Genomic DNA, 14,907 nt, shown 5'->3' on the forward strand with positions numbered 1-14,907 from the left:
ACTTCCCTGGCGGTCCAGTGGTTAAGACTCTGCTCTTCCACTGCAGGGAGCGTGGGTTCCACCCCTGGTCAGGGAAATAAGATCCCACATGCTGCACGGTACAGCCCCCCCCAAAAAAAAATGCTGTTCCCTTTCTGTTATTTTAATTTCTTATAGCTTGGAATGATGGGGTTTATTTTATTGCTTACCTTTTTAATAATAGCAGAAATAGTTTCCATACCCTTATATAAAAATCTTCTTTAACTTATCCATCAGCCTGTTGTATTATTATTTTCTGCTCTCGTTGATTTTTAACAGGCACGGATTGTTGGAATACAGCAACAGATTTTGAACCACACCAAAAATTAACTTACCTTTTGGGGTATTTTTTCATTGAATGTGCATTTATATTTCAAAACATTAAGTCATTGGTGAAGAAATTCGTATTAACAGCCCTTGTCTTGGTTTGGATCAAGTGTCAATTGTGACAGTAACAGTGAATTACTTCTATACCGTACCATTTGTAAACCTGAGCACTTTACATTTCTTTTCCAAGAAAGTGATCTCCATTTGAAATGAATAAACCTTTCTACAAGGTTCCTCTGGGACCCTTCTCAATACTCTAAGAGATGTCAGACAGTAGCTCTCAGACAGAGATCACACTTTCTAAGTGTTATGTCTAATTGCTACAAACGAACTACATTCTCATTGTTGACAAGGCAGGCTTGCTCTGAAAAAATAAATATACGTGTACCCATTTAGCTTTCCAAGTTCACACTAAAAATTCTGATAATGAGACTTATTTTCTAATTTCTGTTTTAGACTTTAAGAAAAGATGTGTTCCATTTTATCTTCTCTGATAGCTAATACCTAAAAATATTACCCTTCTTTTTCAGGTTTTGTATATTGTATATTTCTGTTTATTTTTGTGTTAACTTGTATATTTCTCTTGTTGTGCAAACCAAGAAACATTTTCTGCTATAAACCTCCAGGAGAATGTGATGATCTCCATGGGTTAGGATGCATTATTGCAGGGTTATGCTTCCAGTGTCTAGAAGCTTTGTAAGCTGGTCCTAACCTACCTGTCCCATCCCCTATTGGCTTTGTACCCCAGGCGCATGAGGCATGCCCCCCATTCAAGACTTCATTCAGCACTTTACCGCCATCTTGAAAATGGCCATGAATGAGTTCTCTGTGGCCCCACTTAAATGTTGCTTTCTTTCATTTCTCTGCAGGCAGAATTACCTGCTTACTCAGCTGAACACTGTATCTTTGCCTTGTCCTCACTCGACATCATCTTTGGTTATCAGCCCTGTGTTCCAGACACCACCTGTCCCCTATCACAGGTGCCCTGTGATATTATGCATTATGCCCAAATGCATTGAGCACATAATAATTATATTATGTTCAGTCAACACCTGAATAAACACATAGAGAAGAGGAAAGCCACTGATCATTGTAGATTGGTTAATCATATTTCCCCCCTTTCTTTGTTTTCTCTTTAGGTATTCTTGAAGTTTTACACTGTGTGTTAGTAGAAAGTCCAGAAGCTCTAAATATTATTAAAGAAGGCCATATTAAATCCATTATCTCACTTTTAGACAAGCATGGAAGAAATCACAAGGTAAGTGAACCATTTTATTGCCAGAAATAAATTCTGGAATAACTTTAAAACTATTTTTTTTAAAGATAATTTTTAAAAGGTGCGTCAAATTTTTCGTGAGTGTTTTTCACCTTTTCATTGCAATCAGGTAATATTGCTTAGTGCTTATGCATAGCCTCAATGGGAGGATGGAGCAGTTCTCAATTTGTGTATGAAGGAAAGTTGGAAAATAAGTGGACACATGGCTGTAATGTTTAAAGTGACTGGGTCAGAGGTAACTGGAGGAAGTGGGTTTGTGGAAATTGCTGCTGACACTTGAACCTGAGAAGGGAATGAGGGTCTGAAGGTGGCTTCTCTTTTCAGGTTCTGGACGTCTTATGCTCCCTCTGTGTTTGCCATGGGGTAGCAGTCCGTTCTAACCAACATCTCATCTGTGACAATCTTCTGCCAGGAAGAGACCTGTTACTGCAGACACGCCTTGTGAACCACGTCAGCAGGTAGGTTCAGCGAGCCCGCGTCGCCAGATTGGTAGCATAACAAAAAATGCACGTTCTAGCTTTGTCGCTAAAACATCGTATAGTCTGTTTGTTTGATTCGAATCTTTTACATATTTCCCCAGGGAAGGGTGTAGGAATTTTTTCTACCCATCAGATGAGATAACAACAATAGATGACCCAAGCAAAATACACATTTATTACAAAAAAATGTATAAGAGCTCTCATTCACGTTCATATGTAGCTGAATTGTCATTGTCATCCTCAGGAGCAGGCTGACAATGATACAGGGATATAATTATATATAATTTTGTTTTACATCTTCTTAGAACATAACTAAAAACACTATATCCTTCACTACCAATGGTGAAGTGCCTGCTATGTATAATAAAGACATAGAATTCAAATGTCCAAAGTATAATAAATTCTACAAATAAGCAATAAAACTACATTTTCAGTTAGGTGTACCTTCCAAGGTATCAGACATTCATTGGGTACTTTGTCCCAGCCACAATGCCAGGTGCTTTACAAGTATTCTACGCTGCTTGTGTTTGCACAAAGTGTTATTGTTATCTACATTTTATAGATTAAAATGTTGGAACTGGAAATGGAACTCAGGTCTAACTCCAGAGACTGAGCTCTTCACCACCATGTCATAGTGCCTTCCATATACAAAATAATAATAATAATTACAACAACAATAATAAATACAGCTTATAATTAAGGAAATGTTATATGTGATAGTGATAACTTCAATACACTGTGTTTAGCAGCTGTCCAGGAAATACTTGCTACTTCACTCTGGTTCAAACAAAAATGTAGGGTTTAGTGTATATTTCTACGTTGTGATGTTTTAAAAAAGATTGATTTAAGACTTCCTTTGTGGTTCTTTATGTAATAGACCTGTCGTTAATGAGCAGTGTTTTCTGAGACTTTCACTAATCCCTAGTATTAACTTAGGGTAAAAGTTCTTCCGTAAAATGCAATTAAATACAACTAACTAGAAATTATTCTTCTCACAGCAAAGCATAGAGAACAACAAAGATGACTAATCACGTTGGTTCCTTCACTAACACTATGACTTGCTTCAGCCTCAAACTCTGTATGACACAAAGCTTAGCTTAGGAAAATGTCTCTATGTCCTGGATTAATAGTAACTCCATTAGGTCCGAGGGCCTGCTGTGCTATCCTGAGTGCCTCCCCTTCAATATGATTAATGATATAAAATATGCTGAAGAGCAATTAAGAAAAAACAATAGACCCTTAAGTGACCTTGCCAAGTTATCCCAGAAGCAAACATCAGTGTCTGAATGTTAACTGTAAGGTTGGCGGTCACTGCAGACTTCAGTGATTGCTTCAATAATTTGTTGTACTTAAGGAAACATATTTAATATGTAATGTATGTCTTTGAGAAGCAGGACTAATTCAAAATAGCATGATGTAAGTTAAGACAACGAAAGGTTTATTCAGATTTTCTCACATGCTATTCCTCTCTCTTTAAAGCATGAGACCCAATATTTTTCTGGGTGTCAGCGAAGGGTCTGCGCAATATAGGAAATGGTACTATGAGTTGATGGTGGACCACACCGAGCCATTTGTGACCGCCGAAGCCACTCACCTGCGAGTGGGCTGGGCTTCAACGGAGGGGTACTCTCCCTACCCTGGAGGGGGCGAGGAGTGGGGTGGAAATGGTGTCGGAGATGACCTCTTCTCCTATGGATTTGATGGCCTTCACCTCTGGTCAGGTACGTGGTATCCATTTTCTTTCACAGTGTTTTTGAAGGAAATCTTTTGCCCTCACTGGACATTTCTAAAAGCTATTGGTATTGGTGCTGTTCATATCAGGTACATTTATTTCAGAAATGTAACACTGAAATCATAAGAGTGTTAAGTAAAAAGCAGAATTTCACTAGTGGAAAAAGAAAACTCTTACAGTTATAGTACCTCTCCAAAAGACTTCTTTGCCTTTGAACGGTATACTTCAGAAGTGGTTTTCTGATTCATGAATCAAGTGCAAAAACTTAAATGTTTCCTACTTGTTTTAATTGGTATCTGTGAAGCTTTAGCTTTCAATATAAAAAGGAACCAAAACCAAATCCTGGAAAATAATTGGAATAAGTAGACTAAGTTCCGTCTTCTGGTGGGTAATGTAATGTCAGGAATTGGTCATTTGTCAAGTGTATTGTGAGGAGTCAGCTCATAATAAAATGATGCTTTGTTTCAGAAGTGTGGAATGGTTTAAAAATGAATGAATAGTTCATTTCACTAGCTACCACCGCTAAGCTTTGATGGTTGAAAGTATATTAAACATGAGTAATATATAAAAATAGTGCTCTTTTTTCAGATTTATTAAAATATGTATTTTGATTGGCTCTATTTAAAAGTTTACTTTTTGATTATGTAGATATTGGAATTCATTTGGACTCTGCAGACATACGCTTGTATTCGTAAAGCTGCATTTAGAGTGAACCTGATATATTTTATAGCACATTTAACATACAGAAAATAGAGAGAGGCTCCTTACATTACAGAGAGCCGCACTTTGCCTCTCATGGGCAAATCAAGTGGTATTCATTTATTAACGCCTTATGGGCCTCATAAATAATGAAAAGAACATTTTAAATTCAATTTAATTAAACCTAAGAGTTTATGGTAAGGAATTTATAAAGAAAAGCACTCCATGTGGTTGTATCGAACAATAATACTTACTAAATTTTTCCTTTATTTGGTGCCAATAGCTCAGTAGCCTGGAGGAGATGAAGCTGTATGTTGGATATTTCATCTAACCTGTGGGGCACTGGTTGGGACCCAGGCTGTAGTGTGGTGTGTCTTATACACAGGTGTACGGTGCTGGTCAGAAGAGAGTCACAATGTTTGTTCCAGAATTTTTCTACCCACCAAACAAAGGCAAAGAGCCCTGCCTTCAGAAGACCTGACGAAGATGAAATAGGGTTAATGTCTGTTTGATAAAACATAATATATAATATAACTATTATCTTCAGATATTATCCCCTCTCTCTACCTTTGAGTATCACTCCACACAAAATGGGTCCTCAGGTGAATGAATGAGGCGTGTTCACTTGTTTTCCCATTACACAGAGATTAGGGGAAAAACGAAACAAAACATTACACTGGTAAAAAAAAAAGCTGAATTGCATCTCATTATTTTAGCCATATAACGCCACTTCACCGTTTTCATGTTTGCATTTAGTTTGAAGCTTTTTCTGTCAACACAGAGGAAGAACCCAGAGCTCCTGGAGTTGAAAGTGTATGCAATATGCCTTTCATGGCAAAGTATCTTTTAAACAGAGTGATAAGAGCAACAAAAATATTGAGTGCATCTATGCAGGTATTACAGAAAAGAGGATACATTGTGGAATTTCAAGAGAAATTCATCTTGAAACTTTGTATCAGGAGAAAATATTTGACTGTTTTTTCAAATGGCAAGAAAATACGCACTCTACCATGCCTGTAGTTGAAAGCTATGTTCTCTCAAGCCCTGGGATCTATTGCCAATTTTAGATTCAGGATCAACAAAGATAAATCTAAACTAATTGGCTTCTGACTGAGTTATATGGTTAAATCCACTGTAATTCACATAATCTTCTTGGGTTCACTCTCCTATTCCTTTTCTTTTTAATAGTTGAAGTAGAATTTCAAGTATCAACTATCTGTGATTTCTGAGAGAGAACACTTAACTTTTTTTTTTTTTTTTTTTTTTTTTTTGCGTTATGTGGGCCTCTCAACTGTCGTGGCCTCTCTCGTTGCGGAGCACAGGCTCCGGACATGCTGGCTCAGCGGCCATGGCTTATGGGCCTAGCCGCTCTGCGGCATGTGGGATCCTCCCGGACCAGGGCACGAACCCGTGTCCCCTGCATCGGCAGGTGGACTCTCAACCACTGCGCCACCAGGGAAGCCCAACACTTAACTTTTTGTGATCGGAGGGTGGAGATATTCCTTGTAACCAGAATTTGCCTTATCAGCAAAAGTTTTGAGCTCTGTCTTCATTTCTTCTTCCCAACTTAAACTTTGCATAGCATTGCTGTGTTCCCCTTGTGTGAATGAGAATTGGATTGGGGCAGCAGTCCCCAGCCTTTTTGGCACCAGGGACCAGTTTCGTGGAATACAGTTTTTCCGCAGACAGGGCTGGGGGGTGGGAGATGGTTCAGGCGGTAATGGGAGCGATGGGAAGCTATGGGGAGCGGCAGATGAAGCTTCGCTCGCTCGCGCACTGCTTACCTCCTGCTGTGCGGCCCGATGCCGGCCCGGGGGTTGGGGACCCCTCGATTGGGGCATCTACATCCTGTGTTTGTAAGGACCAAAAGTGTGAAAAAAAACGTGGTGCTTTTGGAGAATTTAAGTATAAAAGTATGGAGGAATGTCATAGAACAGTATGTGAAAGATGGGTAAGGATTCTTTTACAGGACCTATGAATCAGACCACTGCTATCTTCTTTTCTGGCTAATGCAGTGAACAGGAATATAGTTCTCATATGGATTTGATCTGAGTTTATGTAAATGCAACCTTAAAATGCTTCCTAGTGGATTCAGCAGTGTGAGTGCCATTGAAACTGTGGACTTAGGCTGGTCACTAGTGACCTTATCTCTCTTACCTGTTTCTTTCAGGCATTGCAAAACAGTTAACCATGGTCATTAGTATTAGCGTTATAGTATCCCTCAGATTGAGCAATATATTTGGATTATAGTAAATATGTTTAATAACATTATCAGCTACAGATCTTGAATACAAACAGGGATATAGACCTTTATCTGTGAGTTCTGTTGCTTTTGTATGACTTTTATTTAACAAGCTGCCTTTATTATATCCAGGGAATTCTAGAGGGACCACCTGATAACGAATGTATTGCTTGCAGATTTGAATATTGGTAAAATTTTTAAAAAGTACACAGTTTAAAATGTAGATATGCTCTACTACTGGCATTTCAGATATGCTGTTGGTAGAAATCTTGGCATGCTAGAAATTTTAAAAAGGTGTTCTAAAAAATGCAAATGTTGCATCATCAAATCTATTTTTGTCTTTGCTCAAATGGAGAAATTTTGTATGTTTGCATTTGTGAGCATGTGTGTTTGGGAGGACCTTACCTTCCTGTGTTCCATTGTGCCCATGGGACTAATCGGCCAAGGAGTTATGACACAGTCAAGAATGGACATAGGTTATAGGCTGGCTACGGCAAGAAATGACATTTATCAAATATCATTTTCATGCCTCAACTTGTATCCTGTGTCCTACTTAAGAAGTGAACCAAGACCTTGTATGAAATAAGTTATAGAACAACAAACCAGTTGACACGTATTGTCTCTCAATAAACAATGCACAAATGAGCACATTTTCTGCTTTCATTATCCCTTTATATTTTTATGTTATAAAACAAAATGGATTTAATCTTTGAGAAGGGGACTGCAATAAATACCTGCTGTGTCTGAGACTGTTCTTATAAACCATTAATTTAATCATCATAACAACTCTACAAGGTGATGGAATTTGGTTTACAAGAAATCAAGGTTTATAGAGCTTAAGTAATGTGCTGATGGTCATACAAGTAGTAGGTGATAAAGTAGCAATTTGACTTCAAGCCTTTCCCTAGAGATTTTTCCTGACATCATTATATTATCAGCTGTAAGATGATATCAGCATCAAATACCATCCATCTGCATGCAAAAATTTCTGCATGTCAGAAGGACCATTTTACAATAAAGATAGCAGCATGGCTCCTGAAAAAAGCAACAGATTTTTTTGGTAAAGGATTTGACATATAACATTAATATGCATTCAAGATTTAGTCTAGTCCAGTACCTTTTGGTGATTGTCACTGCCTATTCAGATCTTTGACTCAGGTTCTGAAGATGATTCTCTGAGATAAAGATGCATTACCCTCCTTAATGTGTTTCCCCATAGGTTGTATTGCCCGTACTGTCAGCTCACCAAACCAGCATCTGTTGAGAACTGATGATGTCATCAGTTGCTGTTTAGATCTAAGTGCCCCAAGCATCTCCTTCCGAATTAACGGACAACCTGTTCAAGGCATGTTTGAGAATTTCAACATTGATGGCCTCTTCTTTCCAGTTGTCAGTTTCTCTGCAGGAATCAAGTTAGTATTTCTATGTTTTTTGGTCTGTTTGCCTTCTCACTTCTCATTCTTTCATGGAAGACTCTGCACTGCCATCACACTTGCTTTGCTAACCTTCTCTCTCTCACTCCTGGGCGTCTAGACGTCCACAGGGCATTTTGCCCCTTCCTTGAAGGGTGAAGATAAGATTCACCTAAGAGGAGAATCTCAGGAGGCTGAATCCTTTGTTCATATATCCAACCATTTAGATACGCAATCTGCTGACTATCCTTCTATCCAGTGTTCCTGAAATATTTCAAGTCCATTTAAGTTCACTCTTTTATTTAATAAGGGTAAATAAACAATGTTGCCTTTAAAATACCATTTATTTTCTCATATTTATTTTCATTAATTTTTCTTTTCATTACATTCTTCCACCCTACTCCAAACCCCCTCATTTCTACAGAAACCACATGTTTTTTGGTTGATCAGGTCAAGATGACTCCTTTCCACGTCACCCTCTACCTGCTATACTTGTAAATTATCTGCGTATGGTCAGCTGGGTCAAGGTAGTTTCCTCTAACCCTTTGCTTTTTTGCTACTACCAGATGGAAGAGAAATTAAAGTGATAATTTAGTATGTAGAAGTATCATTTGAGTCCCCTTTAAGGAATTTCACAGGGAAATCGGACTGTGACTATTTTTTCTTTTTATCAGATCTCATCCAGCCCTACAATTTTAAGTATACAGATATTTAGAAAGTCTGTTCTTTCTCTGTTGATTATTTGGGCACCTTGAGACATTAAGTGACCAAATACTATGAACAGGTATTTCATTCACATAGGAATATAGTGCATATGCTTTTATTATTTCTCCAGAGAGTGATAAGTTTTTGCTGAGCCATTAACGTAATTTAATCAGGTTTTACTTTTATGATTAGAGGCTCTTAATCTCTAATGTACTGACATTATGGTGGTACTTAGAAAAGAAATGTGGCTTCTGACAAAGCTAATTTTGTACTCATAATTTATTCCTCTATTCTGTTGATTAGGAAACTTTTCTGTATGTCAGAGATATAACCGACCCCGACATGCATCCTTTTCAGGGTACGCTTTCTGCTTGGGGGGAGACATGGAGAATTTAAGTTCCTTCCTCCGCCCGGGTATGCTCCTTGTTATGAAGCTGTGCTGCCAAAAGAAAAGTTGAAAGTGGAACACAGCCGAGAGTACAAGCAAGAAAGGACATATACACGGGACCTCCTGGGTCCCACAGTTTCCCTGACACAAGCCGCCTTCACACCGATCCCCGTGGATACCAGCCAGGTACCCAGATCCTCAGCTGTGATGGCAACGTTTGAATTGCAGTCATTCCCATATGTAGTGGCTTTCAAACTTTTGCCTGCAACCCATACAAATGCGTTTTACAGTAATACAATTTATATGTATAATTGGTTTCATAAACTAATGCTTACCCTTACCATGTCCCCTTAGTCATTTGCCTAGTCTATTCTATTTTGTTTTTTAAGGGCGGTTTCAAGCCAGTAAATTGACTATAATGTACTATTATAGTATTATAGTATATAATAGTATAATATAGTATTATACTATATACTATATATAGTATAATGTAGTATAGTATTATAGTATTATAGTATAATGTACTAATGGGCCACAACCTGAGGTAATGCATACTAATTTTAGAGTGTTGTTTACTTACCTAGGGTAGTGGTGGAGTTTTCAGTTTCTTCCCCCATCTAGATACACTTGGTATTTTGAAGTGATTTAACTGACTTTTATCTTGGGTAGAGATTGAGATCATGAGCTCTAGGATTCTGATCAAAATGCCTGGGATCGAATGTATGCTCTGGGACTTGAGAAAATTACTCATCACATTCATTGGGATGTTCAGAGTATGTTTGATATAGTTAATAAATAACACATTGGCACAGTACTTTGCAAATAGCACCCAAGCAATGTTAGCACCCAAGCAATGTTAGCAGTTACTCTTGCTTTTCTCTTTCATAGACTTGAAAGTATCCTGACATTGACAATGAATTAAGTATTGCTCTATTTTAATGGTGAAGTAACTTCATTCCGGTTGGTTAGATATTCATGGTTTGTTCATTAGCTTTTGAAGATGAGAGGAATGTCTGAAGTCTGAAATAGAATTAATAGCAGGCCTCAGAAGCTTCCATTGTTTGGTTCCTTGAACCATATTTCTTGTCTCTCCCTGCTGGCTTTGTATATGATGCAGTAACATAAACAAACAAGCTTTGTTCATGGCTAAAATTCAGTTTGTGTTGCCGTCGCTGGAACGTGCCACGGTGTGTATGGCGCTACCAGAGTTGAGCGGTAAGCACGATTGGAGGATGGAAATGGACTGGAATGGACAGTGGGATTCTGTGCTGTCACTAGCACATTTAGGATTTCCTGAGCCTTGGATAACCTCTACTGTTTGGAGGGAAGGAGACAGGGATGGCCTGCCCCCTGTGGAAACTCTGCCGCATCCATGGGCATGGTGGGCAGTAGCCTGCTCTCTGTGTTGAGGGACTGCTTGTGGGGCACATACCAGTACATCGCCAGGTGTGCACAGCCAACCCATCACCTGGAAAACCATTTTGTGTTATGAAGAGGCCGTTAAACTTCCCCTTTATAATGGGAACAGGTTCACATTTTTTCACCTGAGGCTTACATTTGGAAACCACTAAAAGTAACAGAGTTAGGGAAAACATAAATCACTGCCAGCAGATATTTCTAGACGCAGAGAGTGAGCGGATTATCTTTTGGACACTGAATTGCCTTCATTCTAGCCGGTGGGTGCTGGCCAGGTTGGTTTAAGAACGCTGGGATGATCTCTCTTTTTAAATAATGCATATTCTGGTGGTTATACCAAATCCATTAGGACTTTTTTCTTAATGATGGCTGTCCTCAGCAATACTCTGTTTTCTTTCTTTCTTTCTAACTTTCATTCATAATTTCCCCAAATTTACCTATTAATTGCTTAGATACCTAGTTTTACAAATTTAGATTAGATGGTTTGGAACCTTGTTATATGATTATATTTTAATGGTTGATGAGACTGTTTTATTTGGTTCAACTCACAGTGAGGACGATTAACACTGCATTTTCTTGCATTTCTTTCTGATGTGTTTTCTTTTTCTTCTTTTCAATTTTAGATTGTGTTGCCTCCCCACCTGGAGAGGATAAGAGAAAAGCTGGCAGAGAATATCCATGAACTCTGGGTTATGAATAAAATTGAACTTGGCTGGCAGTATGGTCCGGTACATAATTTTGTAAATTATTTTTAGATTCTGTTAATACATCTTTCTGAAAACATAACTTCTTCTCACTCATCCTGCTACGTGGTGACATGATTGATTGATTTTTTTTTGATGATTGATTTTTTTTCCCCTACACTTTAGTTTTGGGGCATTATTTCTTTTGATTGATTTTTTGACGATTGATTTTTTTTCCCCTACACTTTAGTTTTGGGGCATTATTTCTTTATGAGAGGGAATGACATCAGTGGTGGGTTCATTGAAGGAAGGCTTAGTTGCCTAGACAGTTGAAAAGTTATCAGTCTTCAGGCTGAAAGTTACATTTTTAAATCAAGGTTAACATATACTGACAATAAGCATTGATTTCTAAGGAACTCAGGAAAAAAACTGAAATTGAAGGTGAAAACTGAAAATGGAAAGAAGTCAGTTTACTCTCCTCCTCCGATGTTTCACTTCTTTTAGTCCCCATTGTACGTAGCAGTGTAAGTCCTCTTGGCAAAGATTCAAGTTGGTTTCGTAAGTGGAAGAGAGGCTGAGAAATAATGACTGCATGCGTTTCCAAATGATTATTTTTCAGAGAACTTAGTTTACAGTTTATCAATAAAATTTAGATGAAATAAAACCAAAACAACTTCCCGTGTAATCCCAGTGTAGCATATATCGTTTTTTAACAGGACTGTGGCAACACTTTCATTTTTATGATATTAATAGCCTAAGTATCCCAAAGGTTGTCACACTTTCTTATATTTGACTGAATATAGAAATGAGTGTATTCAGCCAGTCATACTTATTACATTGAGCTTTGAATAATGACATTTAGTATTAGTATTAGTGATAATACCATATGATACTTTATACTAATTAGTATGTTTGTTTATTTAGAGCTTTGCCTTTTTACATATACTCCCGATTACAAGTAATAGGTTAATTTTCCTAACAGCACACTGGGCTGTGTGTTATTATTTCAGTTTGACCAGTGATGTCACAGCTGGGGATTCTCATAGAGCTGTCAAATGCCCTGACAGCTAGTTAGTAGCTGTGCTAAGACTAGGATGTATGTTCTCTAGCTTCTAGTCCAGAATTGTTTTTCACTATTAAGACTTACTGATGCATGATCAGAAAATGGGATCCTTTCATTAACTGAGTAATGGTTAGACAGTTGTCAAATCAGCAAGCACTTACCAAGTTACCTTGTTAAGTGTATAGTTTTGTGCTATAGTCATGGACTTTTAAAAATAGAGGAAATGAGTAAATGCTAGATAAGATATTTACCGTCAGTTAAAGTCAGTAAAATGAGAGATATCATGAAGGTGTACCTAGCCAATTGCCAGAAGAGTTACTGACAGAATTTACCACAGGGTTCAAGATGAGGCAGAGATTTGAGTTATGGACAAAATTTGGAGAAAGATAATTACAGGCTAGGATTTAAAAACATCTCATAACAACTCCCCTCCAAAACAAACAAACAAACAAACAAAAAAACCCATACAGTAACAGGAACTGTTTAACAGGCTTATGCTCAAGAAAGATGATGTCTATCGCAAGCTTCTAAAGGTTGCCTAAATGATTACGTTCTACAGTGAACTTACTTATGTTTCTTCTTTTAAAAAAAGAGGAAATAAATATAAGGTCTCGTTATTATCTGTTTTTGCCGTTAAATCCAGTTCATTTCAATACCATACCTTCTAATGCTGCTAGTCTGTAGATGCTGAAAGAGAATACGGTGTCTCTGAGCCATCCTGGTTGCTGCCAGTTATCCTTCACCTGGTCCTGGCTGGTTAACGCAACCTTGGGCTTATGTTTATTGGGCCTCCAGGGTGGAGATTAAGCACTCAGTCTGTTGCTGTAGTAGTGGCACCTGGCACCTTTCCTGGGACAAGGAACACACTCAAATACTTGCTGGTAGCACGAAACGGTTGTTTTCTTAGGGCTCATTCTGGGCAGGCACAGCTCCAGGTATCATGTCAGAGGGTCAGCAATTTGGGAGAGTCTCAAGCTGACACGTGAGGAGATTTCACATTGTTCTACCGTGTAATAATTGACCTTGTGTCCTGCTTCTTTGACAAGGGCTTTCCTAAAACTCCTTTCAGATAAGTGGCCGCCATCCCTGACTTTATGATCTCTGTTAGTCTAGACTTAGGTACATCCCTGTCATTGAGACTAATTCCATAAATTCTTTGACATTTTAAATGAAGTGTTCAACTGTGTTTTACTTTAGAGCAGTTTGAACTGTTGAATAAGCTGGGGTGTTTTGTCTGTGTTTACTTTTTGGAAAGAACTTAGTTTCTTTAAATGTCTTTGCGATGTGTTTCACAGGAGCATCATGTAAGAGCTCTGTTTTATGGAATAACATCAGGCCTGTCCATTCAGGCATTCGTGTGTCCCTTTTGCCTAGTATTCGCCTGATGTGATGTGCTTGGTACTGGGGTCACCAAATTGAAAAGACCTTGTTTCAGTCAGTTTGCCTTTCTTAAGAGCTTCTGGTTTAGCTGAGTGATAGATACACAAACAATTACAAGCTAAGTACTGTAATGGAGATGCTAACTGTGAGGGAGGAATATTTACAGCTTTTCTGGTGAAATCAGGGAGGGCTTCCAGGAGGTGCTAAATATTTGCTCTGCTGTTTTTGTGGAAGAGCAGTGAGCCTGGAGGCAGGAAAAGGGGTCAGGGAGAGGACTCAGGTGGCCCAGGTGAGAGGTTGTGAGTTTCCCAACTGTGTGCCGGCAGTGGGGCCGGAGAGACATGACTGCAGATGTTTTGAAGTTCCACTATGGGATGTGGATAAGAGAGGGAAGGAAATCTGGGTAGATTTCTGGTTTTAGCTTGGACACCCGAGAGGATGATGGGGTCAGTTACTCTCTGGCGTAGAGAATAGAGCGGAGGTGGAAATTACACGAACACAGATTAAATTATCTCCGGAATTGGGCATGTTCATTTTTACCTTTACGTTTAGAATTTAGTGTTACATTTTGTAACTCTAGATTTCATTTCCAAAGTTACACACTTGAATAAGTAAATAAACTATATGCTTTTGTGTAAGTCCTGTTCATTTGCAATGATCACTGGAAAGAAAGGAATAACTATCTTGTTTTTAACTTGGTGACTCCTGAAAACTTAAAAAAAAATTCTTACTCGTGTTTACCTACATTTTATGTGGCATTTATAAAGCCTGGTAATTATTGCCATGGAGTAATTTGTTCCCTGGCAGTATATGGCTGTGATCGTGGTGTCACCATGGCAGTAATGCCTGTGTAATTTAGGTCTCTAAGAAGATAAAAACCTAATTACTAATGCAAGGGTACAGAACATTTTTCTCATTAATTCATCCCTAAAATCTTGAATTTAGTTTATTCTGATTGCTAATCCACGCTTTCAAGGATTAATATGAAAAATGGCTGTGGGATGTTAACTGACTTCGGTAAAGCAGTGGAGTGATTTGTGAGAGCAGAAGTAGCTTACATGGGGTGAAATGAAGAGCTGTAACCACC

The 14,907-nt window shown here is 38.3% G+C and overlaps 1 protein-coding gene across 1 annotated transcript in view; it reads left to right on the forward strand.

The window, feature by feature from the left end:
* RYR2 (ryanodine receptor 2) overlaps positions 1–14,907 on the forward strand; it is a 542,915-nt gene that overhangs the window by 215,485 nt on the left and 312,523 nt on the right. Inside the window, exons 18-23 of the mRNA XM_060126891.1 lie at positions 1,485–1,603; positions 1,946–2,079; positions 3,580–3,821; positions 7,993–8,185; positions 9,248–9,464; positions 11,318–11,422. Coding sequence (XP_059982874.1) covers positions 1,485–1,603; positions 1,946–2,079; positions 3,580–3,821; positions 7,993–8,185; positions 9,248–9,464; positions 11,318–11,422 — 1,010 coding nt within the window. The remainder of the gene's footprint in view (positions 1–1,484; positions 1,604–1,945; positions 2,080–3,579; positions 3,822–7,992; positions 8,186–9,247; positions 9,465–11,317; positions 11,423–14,907) is intronic.

Source organism: Lagenorhynchus albirostris, chromosome 16 (genome assembly GCF_949774975.1).
Source record: "Lagenorhynchus albirostris chromosome 16, mLagAlb1.1, whole genome shotgun sequence".
NCBI lineage: Eukaryota > Metazoa > Chordata > Mammalia > Artiodactyla > Delphinidae > Lagenorhynchus > Lagenorhynchus albirostris.